The sequence below is a fragment of the Podarcis erhardii genome (genome assembly GCF_964252035.2).
Source record: "Podarcis erhardii genome assembly, chromosome: 1".
Lineage (NCBI taxonomy): Eukaryota > Metazoa > Chordata > Lepidosauria > Squamata > Lacertidae > Podarcis > Podarcis erhardii.
The window spans coordinates 102,278,438-102,299,245 of NC_138497.1; the positions used below are offsets into that span (position 1 = coordinate 102,278,438).

At 40.8% G+C, this 20,808-nt stretch overlaps 1 protein-coding gene across 9 annotated transcripts in view; it reads right to left on the reverse strand.

Annotated features, from left to right (window-relative positions):
- GTDC1 (glycosyltransferase like domain containing 1) overlaps window positions 1-20,808 on the reverse strand; it is a 236,937-nt gene that overhangs the window by 107,995 nt on the left and 108,134 nt on the right. For all 9 annotated transcript variants that reach the window (XR_014159033.1, XM_081872548.1, XM_081872552.1 and 6 more), the window contains one exon: window positions 20,590-20,763. Coding sequence is in view for 8 of the 9 variants with exons in the window: in XM_081872548.1 (XP_081728674.1) it covers window positions 20,590-20,763 (174 nt within the window). In the remaining variant the exon portion in view is untranslated. The remainder of the gene's footprint in view (window positions 1-20,589; window positions 20,764-20,808) is intronic.

The window sequence follows — 20,808 nt, forward strand, 5'->3', positions numbered from 1 at the left end:
GTACAACATTCTGCAACATAATTATGGTGCTGCCCTTGGGGAAGGGGATTTTATTTTATAATGAGAATGTTTACACAGTTATGGGGTTCAATCTATCTGGGAGGGAAGGTTAAACTTCTTTCCATTAAAGTCAGTCTTATAATGAAAAACTCTGAAGGGAAAAAAAAGGAAGAATGGAGTCTAATATAGTATATGTAATGGTCTATTAAATGATTCACATACTTTACACGCGAAATGAATCAAATTCATCCTCTATCTTACTGCTGTTTCATGAAGAATTGTTTACAGAAATTAAAGTATTGTCAATATAATTACATGTAACACATACTGTATTACATTAAGTATCGCCTACTCAGTGACCTAGGAAATAAAGTTTAGGTACAGTAAGAGGGTATTACAGCTTAAATATTTTACTGTAGTGGGCATAGGAATTCCATCCCTCTTTCATTGAAGCCAAAATTCAATTTAGATTTAAAAGTCATGCAACTACTCGGCATCATTCTTTTTCAATTAAAATTTTGCATACATTCTTTATGATGTCATTCCTACATTCCTGCAACAGATGTTTGTTTATATACCAATTTACTAAAATGCTGCTGTATTAGGTCATGTTATTGAGAATGTAACCTCTACCACCGGCTTATATTGCCAAATCTCAGTACAACTAATGTTTTCTTAAACTTGTTTCCTTTAAGTCATTGTTTAAAGGCAGCAGTGCTAATTGCTGGGTGAAAATGCACTTTAAAAAACACCCATGGTGAATCATGTATCATTTTAAATAAAGGCAACAGCCTAAATTATTTTACCCCATCAACATTTTTAATAAAGTAATTTAAAAAATGTTTGCAGAAGTGACAACAACCTAAGATCGACAGTCTACATATTTTCTGCTTAAGATAAACTCATTTCTTGTGGGTATTGACAGTGGAAGAAATATTTGAAAAGGAAAACTGGTTTTTAAGTTAGAGACATATGTATAGTGGCAGCCAATTGAGGCCTTACAGAATATATATATATTGGGTGTTCAGTATCACCGTTATATGTTGCGTTGAAAAAAGCAGAGATGAATAGATTCTCTAACCCAGAGTCTTGTTAGGAATCTTGCTTTCCTGGGTTGTGCTTTACCTTGGAGAAAGCAGTTCCTAGGTTTGTTCTGACCTCACTCCTGAGTGCTTACTAAACACACAGCCAGTTACAGCAAAGATTTGACTCAAAGGCCAGTCAGCCTCTCCTTTACCAACGCCACAGATGGAAAAACACAGCGGTAGGGAGTTTGTTCCCCACTAAAGCCAGAGTTAAGCTGAGATAAGATAGGATTGGGAAAGCTGCCTGATGCAGCAGATATGTAAGTAAATGTTTTAAATGAAAGTAACATAATTAAAGTAAATAGGGACAAGAAATAGCTCTAGTGATATATCTAACTAAAGTGGTGGCCTGTTATAAGCCTTTATAAGCACATTATTATTTAGACATTCTTATTTAGGCAGTCCCATAATATGCAAATTGAAATCAAGGACCCATTATAAGAGCTGCTTAGAGAGTGTTATTCTGTTATACTCAGGACAAAGGCAAAGATACACAGCAACACACACCAGAATGTGTGGGGTCTCACCTTTTGCGAATTTGAGAGGGCTGCAAACAAGGTTGGAACTGTTTGCCTAGAATGGTGCATTGCTTTATGCCCTCAAATTGAACTGGCTTTATGACCAATCAGATTGGTTTCTTAGCATAATCACAAGCAAATTCCCAGTAAACTTAAGTCACATTTCCCTCGCTATTAATGGTGTTGTCATGTAGCCAGAACTGACTGGTCACATGGTGGCAAAATGGTTTCACGCTGATTATGTGATCCTTTATTAACTGGAATCTTGTAGACAGGAAAAGGAGGAGTAAAAAGAAATAGCACCAATGCAGTATCAAGTTGGGGTTATGAACAACAGCAAACATGGTATGCAAGGAACAGTTCGAGGAACATTTACAGGTAAAGGTACCCCTGACCATTAGGTCCAGTTGCGGACGACTCTGAGGTTGCGGTGCTCATCTCGCTCTATAGGCCGAGGGAGCAGGCGTTTGTCCGCAGACAGCTTCCGGGTCATGTGGCCAGCATGACTAAGCCGCTTCTGGTGAACCAGAGCAGCGTACGGAAATGCCGTTTACTTTCCCGCCGGAGCAGTACCTATTTATCTACTTGAACTTGACATGCTTTCGAACTGCTAGGTGGGCAAGAGCTGGGACTGAACAACAGGAGCTCACCCCGTCACGTGGATTCGAACCGCCAACCTTCTGATTGGCAAGCCCTAGGCTCTGTGGTCTAGACCACAGCGCCACCCGCGTCCCTCATAACCCCAACCCCAAGTTGGGGTTATGAAAAACAGCAAATATGGTATGCAAGAAGGAACAGTTTGAGGAACATTTGGGGATCTTCAAAAGACCTATTGTTGTTAAGAAAATGGGGGGGGGGGAAATGAAAATTTGAAACTGATAATTTAGCACAGACCTACATATGCCGTCAGGGGAGCTGTGTCTGTGTGCATGCTGCCATTAATTTCAGAATGCATGATTCATTTCTGTAATTTTACATCCCATTTGCCTGTGGACCTTTGGTTAGAGAGTTTTATAAGGAGTTTCTAAGTAATTTTATAGTTTTTGTGGCCGTGTGGCGCTTTTTAATGATTCTGTATGTTTTACAATACTTTTATGAATTACATGACTCCTTTAGGTGAGCTATCACCAGAAAATCCAAGAGCGGAAACAAGAGTTCTATGTCACTGGCCTGAGACCAATCATATTGGGCTACGTTTTAGGGACTTATTACCCACACAAACCCAGCGGTAATCCCCAGCATGAAGGCGAGAATCAGCGGCCATATAAAAAACTCGGAGGAAATCCCCAGAGATGTAAAAGCCCTGCCCTGTGGGTAAATTCTCAGGCTGTGGGCTTCGGGAATTTCCCCAGAAAAAAGGTGTACATGATGAGTACATAACTTTACTTCCTATTTTAAATCTTTTACATACATGTAGAAGTTAATATTTACTTGTTTGTCAAGGTAAAGCCATAAATAGCAGTTTATAACTACCTTAGTTCAGTTAAATTAACCAAAACCACATTAGAACAGATTTATATATTTTTGTAAAGGGTCAACAAGAAAATTAATTAAAGCAGTCTTCTCTCCAAAATACTTTGTCTATCCTTGCAAAAAGCTCAATGCTAAATGCAAATTGTATGTCATAATGCTGGCTAGACTTCCACATGCAGGCCTCTCCCACATTCACATGGCCAAGGCCACGGGTACAGAATTGATATATAAAGGAGGGATCCCACAATCTGGATGCAGCTATGGAAGGTAGACATTCAGGGACGGGGGGGGGGGCAGTATGGGATGGAGAGGCAGCTGCCCTAGTAATTCTAGGTGTATACAATAATTAGTTTTGTTTTCAATGTCTCCCTTCTCGTCAGACACCAACTGCAATCTAAGTTTTAAAAATAAAATAAAATTGTGCAACACAAAGAGCAAGTCATCTGTCCCAACGTATCTCTTTGGTTGGTTGGTTGGTTGGTTGGGTTATCTGCAATTGTCTTTTATTAAGAAGGTGCTTGGATTAATCTTGGTATGCAAGTGTTAATAAGCTGGGCAAGACTGGGGCACAAATAGCTTAAGGTGTTTGATCTTCTCTGGTCTGCCATGTTAATACTTGACATGCTCCTAAATGCAGAATCATAGGAAGAAGTTCAGTTTGTGGCTCTGGCCAGGACAGCCTTCATAAACTTTTACTGGTAAGGAATCTAGTGAAGATTATAACACATTTCTCGTGATTCACTCCTACTGACCATTACTCATGACTTGAAAATTCCCAAGTTAGGCTACTGTGTTGCGGTACAGAAGGCCTTGGTCTTAGAAACCTCAGACAGGACAGCACATAGGTCTGTCCTTTATAGGTGTAATTCCTCAAATATACAGCCCTTTTATAGGGTAATTAAAATATATTTGAATGTTATTTTAGATGGTACTTGATTCTACTGGTTTTGGTGTATTTTTAAATGTTGTGTTATATTGGGTATAAAACCTGTCAGAAATAAATAATAATAATCAAAGTGATGATGATGAATTATTTGAATCTGAAAAATATTCTTTAAACAGACCACTTTTCAGAAGTAACGAAAGAACCAATCCGACAAATATCCACGCACGTGAATGCATGAGTTGAATTTTTGGCTGACTATTTAAGCTCTTTGTACGTGTGTTAATTCCTTCCTATTTCAGCTTGTGCTTCAACATCAAGCAAGCCTTGAAAGAGAACCAAAACAGCAAGGCTGGGGTCTGAAGAAATTCAGCTGGGTGCCATCACTATTACACAATACAATCTAGCAATCTCACATACATATTGAACAAGAGGGAGAACAAAAATGGAATCTGAGAAGCCGGCCTAGAATGCAAAAACTCCAAGAGCAAGATAGGAAGGGCTCCTGCTCCTTGGAATGAATGAATCATACCTACAATGTCCCTCAAACACGCCTAATTACAACACGGGTGATGCTATCAAAGGTCACTGAGAAGTCTATTAATACCAAGGTACAACTCCTCTTGACAAGTCACAGTAGACCCATTAGGCAAGATGTCATGCATATATTCAATGCCATACTGGGGATGGAAACGGGCAAGAGAGTAAGAATTGAAATGGCATCAAGGCAGATGTCAAACTGCAGTGAAACCACGTACAGCGGTACCTCGGGTTACATACGCTTCAGGTTACATACGCTTCAGGTTACAGACTCCGCTAACCCAGAAATAGTGCTTCAGGTTAAGAACTTTGCTTCAGGATGAGAACAGAAATTGTGCTCCGGTGGCGCGGCGGCAGCAGGAGGCCCTATTAGCTAAAGTGGGGCTCCAGGTTAAGAACAGTTTCAGGTTACGTACGGACCTCCGGAACGAATTAAGTACTTAACCTGAGGTACCACTGTATTTCACAACCTCACACCCACCAAAAGTCAGAATGGGCACAAAATAGGAACTGGACTGTGACCCAGTAGCAGCTAAACAACTGCAAATTTAAGACTGCAATTTTTATTCTGCCCTACTAATGGCAAGGAAGGTGAGGCATTGGCAAGTGATGCACTGTTGGCCTATGCTAGCCAGGATGGTAATGAACCCAACTAGCATACAAGCACACCATCTTTATCCCTGAGTTTTAGTGCCACAATACTGGTGGCACTTACTGTTTTTTCACAGTTGCCCAAAACTATGTCCTACCCTAGCTAGCACTAGGAAACATTGGCAGGGCTCGTGACGACCATTTAACCAGGACATCTTTTCCACTAACTCAGGACATGGGCAATGGCTACAAATAACCAGTAGTGGAGGAAAGTCACCCTGAATAAGTCCATGTCTTTAATAATAATTTTACAGGTCCTAGAGCCGAGTACCAGAACTGATACTAGGTTACGGGAATGAGCCCTGAACCTAGAACCATATACATGACTAGTCTGTTGTAAGGGCAAGATGGACATGGTGTTAAATACCACAGGAAAATGTGAACAGTGCAGGGAATAGAATTTTTACTTTTGTCCAGAAAGGCAAAGCATTCTGGGTGAAAAGCAGGGCAAGTGAGGAGTGTGGCCTGTTGAGAATTCCAAGGGCCAGATAGAGACCTGGAGGGCCACATTCATCCCTAGGACCTTTTACCCTTAGCAAGGCCTAAATCAGTGTTTGTTAAACTTGGGTCCCCAGCTGTTGTTCGACTACAACTCCCATCACTCCAGCTGGCAGGACCAGTGGTCAGGGATGATGGGAATTGTAGTCCAACAACAGTTGGGGACCCAAGCTTGAGAAACACTGGGCCCTAAATAAAGAAAACTCAAGCAAGCAATCCAATGCTTACTATGAATTCTTAGGTTGGCTGTTGGAAACAGATAAATCACTGTAACATCCTAGTACTATGATAGTGTTCCTTCCCTTGTATATTAGTATCTAAAACATTCACAACGACACAAATGTTAGGATTGGAGAGGGCCAGAGGGTCAAAGAATAGCTTTTAAAGTGTGTGTGTGTATTTGTGTGTGTGTGTGCGCGCACACACACACACACACACACATATTAATTCAAGTGAGCTTGTCATTGCTGAAAAAGGGCATCCTCACAGGATGTGAGTTCACCTCTTACCTCAGAGGCTTCACATTCTGAAGCAAAGGAACAGTAACACAGAAAAAAGAACCAACGCGTTATCTGAAAATATTAGCTCTTATTAAAAGGGAGGCATAATTAATAGATCACAACATGTTTCTACCTTTTCATATGGAATTTCATATGATTAAAATAAACTGAAAATGAAAGTGCTTGTAACAGGCACGTTGAACCTTTCTTCTTCTATTAGCATATCAGTCTGCAATCATATCTAGATCAATAGTGAAGATATCTGCTTAAAAGAGCACCACGCTTTCTTTTGTCAGAAATTCATTACTTTTTATTAGGGTCATTGCTTGAAAACTTCAAAAACACCATATGGACCTAATTGTGGTTTATTTTGGCAAAAAGGAAGACACTGTAGAACAATTGAGGCATTACATTCTACAATTCCATTACTTTCATCCCTCTCAGTTTTATTACTGTGTCATTAAAGGCAACTTGAGTGAGCAAAGAATTATAGTGTCATGTGTACGGGCTAGTAGATTAATAACAAAACACACTCAAGTTTAAAGGTATCTAACAGCTGTTTTCATTATTTTGTGTAAATACGCTTGAAGCATATCTATCTGATTAGTGGATAGAGTGCTCTTCTCTGTCACATGCCATGGGCACTGCTATGCGCAAGTAATCAAAGTGCTCAGAAAATGAGTTTACATTGTTCACTGCTGAAATACACAAATGTCAGAAAGTGACTGCGCATCAAAGCTTAGGCAAATCATCTGCTGCAAACAAACAGATTCCAATCCACATTTCGGCTTTAAACATTCCACTGCAGCACGATGACTGAACAGGACTTATTGCAAGCCAAAATGAAGTGATGCTTGCAGAATAATAAGTTGCTGGCATACATATGGATAGATGACTTCAGGACTAGGTTACTGTCAACAGCTGAAGTTATATTATTTTGATGTCACATAGTAAAACTTGCATGGGTCCCATCATGTGCTGCCCTATGGGAAGAAAAATGTGTGGGAGGGAACCAAATCCCTACATGATCATCCATTTTTTGTTTCCTGAGTGCCTTCCATTCTGACTTATGGATAGCCATCCTTCTCTCAAAATTTTCACCCAGCAACCAATGAGCGGACAGAGGTTGTTTGGCTCACTAAAGGGGGAGGCAAATAACCCTTCTCTCATTCCCGTAGCACAGCTGAATAAACCAAGAGGGATCATTTACATTCAGATGAAGCGATAGCATAAAAGACCTCAGAGATAATAGGGATCTGAGCAAAAGCCTTTGATGCAAAGCTCCTCCAATGTAAGAATTAAGTGAGGAAAAAGGGGGTTTGCTGTACTGCTCTGTGACTCAGTTTCCCCCACTGTGAACTGAAATAATGTAAACCAATATCTAGTACAAGCAGAAGCAAAGGAGCAACATACATAGTACTACACAACTGAAACAGTAAAGTAATAAAAGCAGAAAATCTGAAGAGAATTTCCACTAGGGTCTGGCATGCAACATGTGTGTCTGAAAGAAGACAGGCAAATTCTATAGCAGCTTATTTAGTTTGGCCCTAAAGCAGGGCTATACATGTCTTTTACACGTGCTTGTTTTTCAAGCAACAGCTCAGGACTGTATGGCTTTCAAGTAAACCATGGTTTGTCTTGATTTGTTATCAGCCTACCACATAGAAGAGGACACACACTAAATATAGAGTTGGAGGCGGGCATTCTGGATGTTGAGATTGCAATTATCTCCTTGTCTGGTCAAACTACTGCCTGGGGAGGTTTGGTCTGACAGTAGGTGCAGCCCCTTCTGAAAAACCAAGAGGTATACACGTTTTTGGGTGAGGTGATTGAGGGTGGTAGTGGTTCAGCTGCAGACCCTCTTTGATGAAGCTGACTATGCGGGCCCATTCCAGTGTGCGTTCAGGACCAGTTTGGGGAAAGAATCAGTCTTAGTCACCCTAATGGATGACCTTCTTTTGGAGACGGGACGGGGGAGTGTGTTTCTGCTGATTCACCTGCAACTCCCATTGGCTTTTCATATTGTTTACCATGGCATCCCCCCTGAACTGTGTTTGTGAGATCTGGGTTGGGAGGCACTGTTTTACATCAGTTTTTCTACAACTTATGGGGTCAGTTCCAGACTTGCCTTGGGTGACTGTGAATCAGCACCCATGGCAGTTGGCTTAGGGCAAGGTGTCACTGGTTTGCTGATGACAAACAACCCTGTTTGAACCAGGAGAGTCTGTGCAAGTCCTAAACTGGTGCTGGGTGAAGTCAAGGCAGACTGAATTCTCAAAGTCTGGGACTCTATGGATGGGCAGTTACCAGGTAAAGGAATTGGGTGGTATACAAGCTTTACAGGGGGTTGCACTACCTCTGAAGGAGAAAGTCTGTGGTTTGAGGGTGCTCCTAGATCCATCATGGGTGCTAGAGCCTAGGTGCCCTCAGTGGCTCTGAGTACCCATTACCAATTTCATTCAGCGCACTAACTACGAATATCTGTTTCTGGGTAGCCTTGCCATAGTAATCTGTACATTGGTAACTTCACAATCAGACTACTGTAATGTGTTGTATGTGGAACTACCCCTACAGCTTGTTAAGAAGCTGCAGTTACTGCAAAATGTAACTGCTACTGTGTGGTGGTGCATCTAGTTTTACACATAGTACACCAGTGTTGAAAGATGTGCACTGGCTGTCTATTAGCTACTGAGCCAAGTTCAAAATTTTGTTGCTGTCGGCACTTCAAGTTCTAAATAACTTGAGACCTCCCCAGTACAGGCCAAGTCAATCTTTAAGATCTTCTAAGGAGAGCATTCTGGTCATTCCGCAACCAGTGACTTGTCATCTGGTTACAACACAGAAGCAAGCTTTCTTGGCAATAGTACCCACTCCCTGGAATGCCCTCCCTCAGATAATTTGTGCAGCTGAGGCAGTAATTACCTTTCAATTCTTCTTAAAAACTTAAGCGTCAGAGCCCAGGAAAACCTGGGTAATCTTAACTAATTAAATCATTTTTTACACTGCTGCATTCTATTTGTGATATACAGTTGTGTTTTATCATGTTTTATCCAGTTTTAATGTAATGTTATTAACTTCAGTTTGCATTCTTATTTTCATTGCAAACTGCTTACAGATGTTTACTAGTTTAAGGAGTATAAACATTTAATTAATAAATGAAGTAATGAAGAAATAAATTTATTTTTTCCAGTGCATTCAAGACACATACATAGAGGACTTTAAAAACCACTCTGCAGCTATAAGAGTGTCTAAGGCTGTAAAATGCAAACACTTACCATGAAATAGTTCACTTTTTAAGAACCCAGTGGAGACACTACTACTCTGCCACAACTGAGGAGTAGCTTACCAAAACGTTCCCCAAACAATGAGAAAGAAACTGTGGCAGCGTCCAAGGACTTAAACAATAATTCAAAAGTTTGAATGAAGTTGTGCCATATCCACATATAATGAAGTACAAAGCTATTCCACTCTTTTCCACCTGAAGGTGTATAATTACAGCTACAGAACTCCACCACCACCACTTAAGGCAGTCCGTAAAATACGGTCTGCATGCCATTTTGAATTACTTGTGTACAATCACTAGTCATAGGGACAGCAATGTGGCACGCACAAAAACGAATGCTGCAAAAAAGGGCAAGCAGGAACAAACTTCCAACAATAGATAACTATAAGAAGGATCCAATTCCTTTCAGAGTATTGAGGAAGTAAAGTGGCTCAAGGACTTGAAAGGTGAACAACTTGCATAATGCATTTGCTACACATTAAAAAGGCAATTAGGGATCTGGTCTGAGGAAAAGCCAAAAAGTCTGTATGATGCTTTTGTCAACTAATATTAGAAATGCCATGTCTCTCTAGTGTTCTGCGTACGGCACAGTATAACAAACTGTACAAGCAATGGTGAAGAAGCATCAATTACAGACAAGGCTACAGAGCGATACTGTTTCCAGAGCGATACTACGAAAATTCTAGAATGAGAATGAAACAGAAATTAGGCACTGCCCGTGGTGCTGTGCATGACCTTTAAAATCCTAGGATGCTTTGGGGAACCAAAAGCTTCAAGCTGCCATAAGTTCCCAGAAGGACACCCATGTAATTTTGTTGCTGCAAAGACAAAGTTGTATCAGATGATGTCATAATATATTTGGTAGTCTTTAAAGAGACACTGTTGTATCTCTCAGAAAGCCTGCTGTATCCAAACTGCATAAACACACCGAAGACGAGATCCACCATTATTCCATTCCTCTGCACATAAAACAACAGCAATGGCTTTCCTCTGATATATTACTATGAGGTACACTTCAAGAACAAGCAGTAAGTACCGTATGAACTTTTGCATGAACTTTTGTGGTGTTGCATGAGCCGCTTCTCAGATGTACTGGCAGCAGGGTCCCTAGTATTATTCCAGTCCTTATTTAAAACAAACAAAAACTCATAGTCTCTCATTTCCCCCAATACTGTGACAGAATGCCCAGACTCAAGCGGAAATGCCTAATGACAGCACCCATCACTCCTGAGAAGCTACTGAGTATCCAGTGTCCTGGAAGAAGCTACCATATTCAATGGCTACACCAGGTTACCTTTCCTCAAGGATGTGATGGTGGAAAGCTGAGAAGCACCACTTTAAAATAATCACAATATCCTGGAACAGGGGTGGCCAACCTTTCTCAGCCCAGTGGCTACAGTCCCAGATAAGCAGTGGTAGGTAGGAGCCAAGCTAAAGTGGGTAGACAATGGGTGCAAGCTTTAGGTTTGTACAGCAGACCAATTTCTACCTCCCTCACCTCCACCAAGGTAAATAAAAGTCTTTATCAGATGTCAAAGAAACATTCCAGCCAGGCAGAAACACTCAAGGAGATTGTGAAGAAGGGATAGCGAGGGTTGAGGCCTGGGGAGACAATGCATGGCTGGGGAATGGATGTGGCCTAGGGGCTTCACATTTGGCCTTAGGTTCTCCGCCCCTGTCCTGGACTGATGCTTCACAGCAGTATTATGGGTAGTCACAAGGGGACAGCTTACTGACCAGCTGTTGTCTCTTTTAATTTAAGCTATTCTTCTTGCTGCGCTTTATTATGCTGCAGATTCCTTGTGGATTGTCTTTCAGATTCCTTTATTATGCTTTCTTTTAAAATATAATATACTGTATCCTGCCCTAAGGAGGACTTTGTCATAGAAAAGCAGGATATAAATAAAAAATAGAAAGGGGAAAAATATAGAAAATAAATATATAGAAATGTAGTGTTTTATATTTTTTAAAGCACTTAAATTTTAAAAAGCATTTCGGAACAGTAATATATATAAAAAATATAAGCAGGCAGAAAGTCAAGCATTTCGAACAAAAAAACAAAAAACTCTTAGTCAGATTTTCTAGTGCTCCTCACCTCAAAATAGGCAGGTTCCCACGCCCCAACCACAGGAGCTTAGTTTCCATCTGTACACCAAAATAAGGCTCCTATTTTCAAAAGCTCCCACTCTTATCACCTATGTCCAGGTTTCCAGAAAAGTACATTACACTATGCTTACAGTAACTCAACTTTCTTTTGCAAAATCCAGTTGTCAGCGGTGAGGAAAAAATGCCGCCCACAGAGTTTTAACGTTCAAATGGTTGCCTGATAACTATCCATACTGATAACTCAGAGAAGGCAAAGCAAATGTTGAATTAAATATAAATCACAATTAAGATAAGAATAGTAAAGCACTTTGTACACTAAAAAGTACTGCAAAAATTATTTTTATTTTTTATTCAGAAGGGAGTGAACATACCAACAATCTGGCCACTAACACATTGTACAGAAATTTGCCATTGGAAAACTGCCCTCAATGAACCCTCAAAATGCTTTCCAATTTAACCAGAGTTCAAAAACCAGTTCCAAGATTTGTCAAGGTAGATTACACTAAGGTAAAGGTCATAAAGTCATAAAGTGAATGTGCAAGGATACAAAACATTTCAATCCATCAAATTTCAACAAAATCAAAATCCCAAGTAACGCCCCCACAACTGATGTATTCACCCCACCCATTCTTAAAGAATGACTGATCTCTATCTGTAAAAATACATGTGGTTTTGCTTCTTGCTACAAGATAACAACCTTCAAAATGCACACTGAAAATAAAGCAACTGAATAAATTGAGCAAATAATAACTTCTGACAGCATCCCTTGCCTGCCCAATACAGGTGATAAATGTAAACATTAACTTAGGAACAAGTGAGAAATTTTCATAGGTTCAGTGTGAAGGCAGCTCCTCTTGCACTCAACACCCCACCCTCACATCATTCAACGTTTGCAGTAGTACAATGCAGGAACCCAAAGACAAATGGTTCTGGGGCAGAGTACCCCAAATAGGGGCATTTTCCAGAAGCATGTGCACCATCGGAGTGTCCTCTGGAATCACTGTGTCACTTGGGGGGGCGGGGCTCAAGCCAGATGAAAAAGGACACATGTATAGTATACTTGAAGAAGTGTCTCCACCCCATCATTCAGCCTGGACTCTGAGGTCAAGCTCTGAGGGCCTTCTGGCAGGTCACTCACTGTGAGAAGTGAGGTTACAGGGAACCAGGCAGAGGGCCTTCTTGGCAGTGGCGCCTTCCCTGTGGAATGCCCTCCCATCAAATGTCAAGGAAATAAACAACGATCTGACCTTTAGAAGACATCTGAAGGCAGCCCTGTATAGGGAGGTTTTTAATGTGCAATGTTTTGCTGTGGTTTTATAATTTCTTGGAAGCCACCCTGAGTGGCCCAGCCAGATGGGCGGCAAATAAATAATAAATTATTCTTACTCATATTATGTAACTTTGAGTAAAGTCACCTAAGAAGAGTGGCTGTTTATGCTAAAACTAAAACAAAACAAAAACCCAGCTTGCAACAATATGCTGCTCTCATCCTGGCCACCAGCAGTTTCCCTGCACTAACAGAGCCTGTGGTTGTTTCAGCAGCACATATAACTAAGAAATGGAACAATAAAACAAAGATTAGTGTGGCCTCTGAACAAGGATGACGTTCTAGTCACATAAACATCAATAACTAACTAAAAGGGTCCAGAGAACTAGAGGCATGAGAGGCCTCTGAGACATGTTTTTCGTGTATTCTGCCGCTTACTTTTTCCATAGGCTGGGTGATGACCTTCCCCACCCTCATTCCCCACATATGCACAAGCTGGTTTGACGCTTCACAAGTCAGGGCAGTTCAGGCTTCCAGCATGGCCCAATGGCTTCCAGCATGGCCCAAGTGCTGAGCACTTCATTTTTAAATAGAGGATATTACACACACACATGTTCAATGTTTTCAAATTGTTATCGAACCATCAGGCTGTTCAATCCACACTAGGAGAACATGTGTAAATCAAGAGTTAACTACTTTAACGAGAGAGAGAGAGAGAGAGAGAGAGAGAGAGAGGAGTGGCTGCAGGCTCTCTGCCATAGGTTTTCCCCTTTGTGGCTTCTCACATCCCAGACTTGGAAAATATGAGCTGTGATACTGAGAAAGGTAAGAAGCCAGCAGAGCCCCATAGTGATAAATGAGTTTGCATCATCTGTCATTAGAACTTCCTGCCAACAGGGTCATTCCCTATTAAATTACCACTTGTCAATGTTTAAAATACTGATTGATAAATGACCGTGCCAAAACTGATAACACAACAGCTTTTCTTTTCAAATATTCTTGGTTACTACATTCTGCTACTTCAAGATAGATAGAATAAGCAAGGTTCCCCCCCCCCACCCGCCACAACCTTCCAACTACTTTACTGAGGCACAATTTAATTGAATACAAAACTAACAGGTACTGCATAATGATTGGTCCTGATATACATTACATTCTAGTCTTCCTGCCAAAATAAACCTACCGGCGATTTAGTGATAGGGGCAGATCCAAGTTTCACATTTCATCAAATGCTAGTAATCTGTTTTATCAATATAAACTGCATTTTAATGAAAAAATTCTTTTCTTCAGTACACTTCACTTTTAATGCCCCAGAGTGTAATAATTCGTTCATGCTGTAGAACAAGAATGTTTTACAAGACCTTAACTCTCAAGAGAAATTTCTCTGTAAATACAAAATGCAACTTTTATGGGAATGCGTTCTATGCAACATGACGAGAACCCAACATAATAAAATTAAGTAGGTTGCATGGAGAATTCAACTGCAGTATATTTTGGAACTAGTGAAAGGTTAATCTAAGACATCAGCTGAGTTACTGACATTAAGAGTACTGCATGAGAGTACTGATGTCTATGAGGGAGGCGGGTGGCACTGTGGTCTAAACCACTGAGCCTAGGGCTTGCTGATCAGAAGGTCGGCGATTTGAATCCCCGCGATGGGGTGAGTTCCTGTTGCCCGGTCTCAGCTCTTGCCAACCTAGCAGTTCGAAAGCACATCAAAGTGCAAGTAGATAAATAGGTACCACTTCAGTGGGAAGGTAAACGGCGTTTCCGTGCGCTGCTCTGGTTCGCCAGAAGCAGCTTAGTCATGCTGGCCACATGACCCAGAAGCTGTATGCCAGCTCCCTTGGCCAATAAAGCGAGATGAGCACCGCAACCCCAGAGCTGTCTGCGACTGGACCTAACGGTCAGGGGTCCCTTACCTTTACTGACCTCTATGGCTTCTTCCTTTGCCAAATGGCACAATACGCAAAATGGGGAATCTTTGCACCTGATCTGGCCTATGCTTGCTGTATCACAGTTTGCCACTTTGATGGTGTTTCTTCCTCCATTTTATTCTGCTGCTTCAATCAGGATCATCTCAGTTAGCCATCAGGCAATTTTCACTATTTGGGACAGGGTGTCTCTTATATTAGACCTATAGCAAAGCTGAATTTCTTATTTTGTCCCTATTATCCCTTCCCATGAAAGAACCATAGTTTAAAAAGAGATCTCTCTTTCCTCATTTTTTCAGGATTTAAGGAAAGCACTGTATATAATACCAACAAGTTGTGTTAATGAAAGGAGCTCTCATTAACTTTTAACCTGAGTTCTCCCATCTGTTCCCTTTTTATGTTATTCTGTGCTGTCATTCGGCTAATGTAGATTTTAAATCTGTGTCCTAAAGGCACTTAAATTTTAAAGCAACTAGTAAAGGAGGAAGCAGTGTCATACCTTCCTTCACAGACATCAATGTGATGAAGGACCACATTTTCTGTGGAACAGTTTTGCTAGATTTTCCTGCACAGAGAAGGTGGCAGTGTCATGCAGCAGTGGACAGACAAGTAAGTTGTCAACACTGGCAGCAAGCCATTCCACTTCAAGTGGCAAAAAAGCTTGGGTGGCTACCCCTAGATTTCTAAATGAATCCCAAGAATGCTCTAAATCAGAGTCAGACAATGGAGATCTCTCCAGGTGTTGATGGACTGCGCTTTCAACCATCCTGAACCATTTGCCATGCTGCTTGGGGCTGATGGGAGCTGTAGTCCACCAATGTATGGCTGTGACCATATTAGCTACCCCTGCCCTAAATAATGGCAAGTTCTGCTGTAACCTTTTGTCTCTATGGAATTACAGGGTTAATGTGGGTGCACATCTGTGAAATATTTCAGCTGGGATAGAAACATTTGTGAAAGGCAATCCATCTAAAAATCCAGTTATAGTTAATGTCTGATAAAGTTGCAGAAAAGATGCTTGATGCTATGAAGTCCTGATGATCACCACTGTGACATCAGGTGATTGATCATCCAGTGGGTGGCACAGCGCACTTTTCAAATTTGGCCTGTGATGGCTAGGGTAGATAAAGGTGTGTAAAGAAACCAGAAGCCATGCAGACTAAGAATACATCTTTGAACACAGAAATATCATTCAGATATAAAGTGAGAATCCACAGAAGACCATCTAATACATGAGGTATCTCATCTCCCATGACAGTTATGGAAATTTTGCTGGCCAAAACCAAACACAGTTTGAATGATCCTTACATAGTGCCTTGAAAACAGCTGTCAGATTTCAATACAAAACACCTATTGAATCTAAAAGTGCACTTTTAGAGGCTCCTTATGGGGTACTTGCTGTGGGACCACATTCATCCAGTGCTATACCAGCTGTACTGGCTCCTGGTGGAGTACAGGGTCAGGTTTAAGGTGCTGGTTTCAACCTTTAAAGCCCTATACAGCCTAGGACCCTCATACGGGACTGCTTCTCCTGGTATGCCCCATGGAGGAACTTACAGTCCACAAATAATAATATCTTGGAGGTCGCAGGCCTCAAGGAGATTAAACTGGCCTCAACCAGGGCCAAGGCCTTTTCGGCTTTGGCCCCAGCTTGGTGGAACCCTCTATTGTAAGAGACCAGGGCCCTGCGGGACTTGACATCCTTCTGCAGGGCCTGCAAGATGGAGCTGTTCCGCCTGGCCTTCAGTCCGGACCCAGTTTGACCCCCTTCTATGGGACCCTGTAAATTACCTCTTTGGCCCTTTTATCGGCTCATGTGGGACCAACTTGGATAGCTGGCCCTGATGAATAATTGAGGTTCCCGACCCCTATGATTGTAATTCGTGGGCAATCATTTAATTTTATCCCAATTCTAATTTTTAAACTGTATTTTAATCAATTGTTTGATTGTGTTTTAATATATTTGATATTTGACGTTAGCTGCCCTGAGCCTGATCTTGGCCGGGGAGGGCAGGGTATAACGAAAAATATACTTACTTACTTACTTGCTTACTTACTTTTAAGACCAATTTCTGTGACGTGAACCTGCTAGGGCTTCCCATTGTCAGTTTCCCCAATCTTCAGAGGATAGGTGGGCAGTAGCCCCACAATGGGGTGCTTCCCTGTCTCAGGAATCCTCTCCCCAACATAAATTATTTTATTTATGACTTACTATTCCATGTATAGCCCACCTTTTTCTCCAAGGAGTTCAAGGTTCTCCCTGTGCTCATTTCATTTTCACAACAACGCTGCAAATAAGTTGGGCTGAGAGGTAGCAACTGGCTCAAGGTCACCTAACGAACTTCATGGCTGAGTTGGGATTTGAACCCTGGTCCAACACTCTACACCACACTAGCCTTGAATCTTCTTTTTGGCACAATTTCTTTTTGGTTTTCTATTTTTGATCTGTGATTTTAACCTTAAGTATCAATTGCTATTTCTGCTCTCATCTTGCTGTTGTTTTACAGTTTCATGTTTCATCCTGTTTTATTTTCTTCACTATCCTGAACTTTTGAGAAAAATATTTGGTTAAATGTATTTATTTTGTATTATTTTAAATATATTGGTTAATATATATATCTTTAGTTATAAGCAAATGAAAATTGCCTGCTAAATACGCAACTTAAGGGTAATTTTTTTAAAAAAAAATCCAATAGCATCTCTATTGCAAAATACAGTGATGCAGCAGAAGCAACTACCGCCAATGGGAGCCCTAACTCCCCCCCAAAAGAAATGAAAATAATATACACATACAAATATTTTTCACTCAAAATGGAAGACCTGTCTCCACACTGCCACACCAATTCCAATCAGCCAAATAATATTTGGTGCATTTTTGAATATTCAATTCTAAGTACAGTGGTACCTCCGGTTGCGGACAGAATCTGATCCAGAGGTCCGGCCAGATCCCGAGGTTTTCGCAACCGGAGAGACTGCTTCGACGCACGTGCGAGCGGCGGTAGACTGCTTCGGCGCATACACAGAAGCGGTCTACCGCTTCTGTATATGCACACACAGCAAAAAACCGGAAATATACTTCGGGGTTTGCCGCTTACGTATCCTGAAGTTTATGCAACTGGAGGGATATGTAAGCAGAGGTACGACTGTATACATTACATTCAGCTTTTAATTACAACAACTTCTCTGTTAGAACACATGTGGATTTTTGGTTAAGAAAAGCTACAAACAAAATTGATTTTCTTAAGTGAAATGAAATGAGCTGCTCCAGCTATGTAGCCCACATCTTGGGCCAAAGGTTTGTGTGTGTGTGTTCAGTGTGTTTTTTCTTTACAGACACAATATGAACATAAAATGAAGATTATTTTACAAATCATGGCCATATCCTTAATGGCGCTGCCTTATTTTGTTTTCAGTTCGTCTCCTTCCCCATATACAAAGAAAATCATGTTAACAGCAATAAAAACTAAAAAGGAGGTCAAAGTAAGGAGAGGAGAGAGAAATCACCTTGGTTATTCTGCTGTTCATATTTTCCCCACCCCAACATCTCTGCAAAATTATGCATTTTTAAAAGACTGCAGGCATTCAAATGACTGTCAGTCATGCAAATAATCACTTACTTACACTGTATGAGTTTGGTTTGGATAAAGCAAATTACCATTTGAAAATAACTCGAAAACCACTCTGGGCGAAGAGCTTGCTTTATGAATCTAAGTTTGGCCATGATATTTCTTAACCTTTTTCTCCTCCATTTCCATTCAGCTAGATTTCACTGCAGTAATACAGAGTAAATTAATAAACTGCATTCAATTGCCACAGGTGCATTCAAGATTTATTTAACACATGATCTTGTGGCGGGGGAGAATAACAGCAACTATCAGTAGCTGTAGCTGAAAATGCACAACTTGGGTCATGAATTGTTGTTCTTGGTAAGAATTAAATCCTTGGCATCTTGGGCTGATGTTAATTTTTATTTAGAGCCAGGAACCATAATTGGTTTCTAAACACAGGTGGCTGTATCCAACCTTATTCATATACGAGCATACAACAAGTCTTCATTTTCCTCTTTCCCCCATCCTGGTACGCCCCTCCACACACCCTCAAAATGTATTCTGGGGTGTCAGGAGCCCTTCCACAGCAGATTTGGGGTGGGCAAGTGGCTGCAGGAAGACAAGAGGAAGGTGCAGTCCTTTCATACTATGCTGGATTCCATGCAATAGTTTTTACACAATGTCAAGCAATATAAAATACACTGAGATTTTAAGGGTACATATAACCTTCATATTAACTCCTGAACAAAAACCAGTGTGAAAGTATTTATTTTCAAATAAATACATTAAGAAATCTGAACTGCGTGTTCTTTTGCAACGCAGTATTCAATTTAGAAAGGATACTTTTTAAATAATAAGAAAACATATTAAAAATAACCAACGTATATAAAGTCGCTGGCGGCCCCTTATCTAAACTATAAGGCAAAGTAAATTTGTTACACTTCCAAAAGTGCAACATAGTCATTTCAAAACTTGGAACTAGCATATGAGAAGTTGCCTTATACCAATCAGACTAGTGGTCCATCTAGTCCACTATTTATTTATATGTGTATTTTATTATGAAGATTTATGCTTGCCTTTCAAGGAACTTACACAGGGTGGGGGCTTACAATAAAATAATTTAAAACACAACGAGCAAATATATAAAGATATCAGAAACAATATATAAGTGAGAATAAAACAGATCACAAGTTTAAAAGCTGGATAAAATAAAAGGGTCCTTGTCTGGCACCAGAAAATATATCAGAAAGGGGTGTTACATGTTCTTTTCTGAAGACAGGGTTTCAAAGATGGGGCATAAGCACTGACAATACCTTTCTACCAGTAGCCACCCACCATATCTCAATGTGAGAACCCAGACAACAGCCTCCGGTGATGATGATCTCAAAATCTAGGTATACAGATGTGAGGACAGGTAGACCTTCTAGTATTGTCTACTGTGACCAGCCGCAGCTCTCAGGGGTCTCAGGCAAAGGTCTTGCACATCATCTGCTACCAGATGTGGAGAAGCAGCAGTTACATCTCCAAAGAGGCTGCTCATTATGTCTCTGTATGACTCACAGTTCTGGGTTTGCCTCCTCCCAGCTCACAAAGAAAGAGACAGGGTGGGTTCCACTGAATGTTAAGCATTCTTACTATCACACACACTAAAACCAGGCAGATAAAAGTAAGGGGGTGGTTACACACACCCAGCCCCACTCCTCCAATTCAATTTGGGCTCTCCTGCCACTGCTTTGAATTTTTTAAAACAACCACAATAGGAGATCCAATCACAGTGCCTCCTTTAAATTGGGCCATAGCTATTTGCAAAATACAAATCTAATAAAGTCAGTCAGGTAATGTATCCTGGAGTGAAATACTATTCCTACTGTCAAGTAAAGTACTTCTTCCACCCCCAGCTTCATTGCACCTTGAAACAAGCAGGATCAGATTATTTCAGAGCAACTTCAGAAGTGGATAGAGAGGATGAAAGAGAAACAACTATGGGGTGGTGGTGAAGGAAGGTAATGCATGTGCTTCTTTGGGGGAGAATTTTATATCTCAGGAACTCAAAGGTAGCCTGGTGCCTGGCCCAATCATATATTCAATATATGTACTTGTTGTCAGCAGGACTGGCTAAGTCACATGATATTCTTCTGTTCTTGAGTTCTGAATGAGAAAATGTAACAGCAATGTAATACGTCCTCTGATTTTCTGATGTATAAGCCTTGCAAAAAAATTCCAGGTAATAATCATCAGTATAAAGAGAACCGAGGAACCATGAATGGAACAGAACAGAGAGAAGAAATTGCAAAGCCACCAACCTGCTCACATCGGGGAACATCACTGGAAAATAAAGGACTTGGCATTTTGGTCTGATTAACTCTTCCAGATGCTTAGGCCTATGGTCAGGCATCAGCTTCATAAACTTCCCTATAGATGTTAGAAATGACTCCATATTATAAGCAGAGTTGAACACCACGACGTCAGCAACCAAACTAATAAAAAAAGAGAGCAAAATCATCCATTCATTAAACAAATCT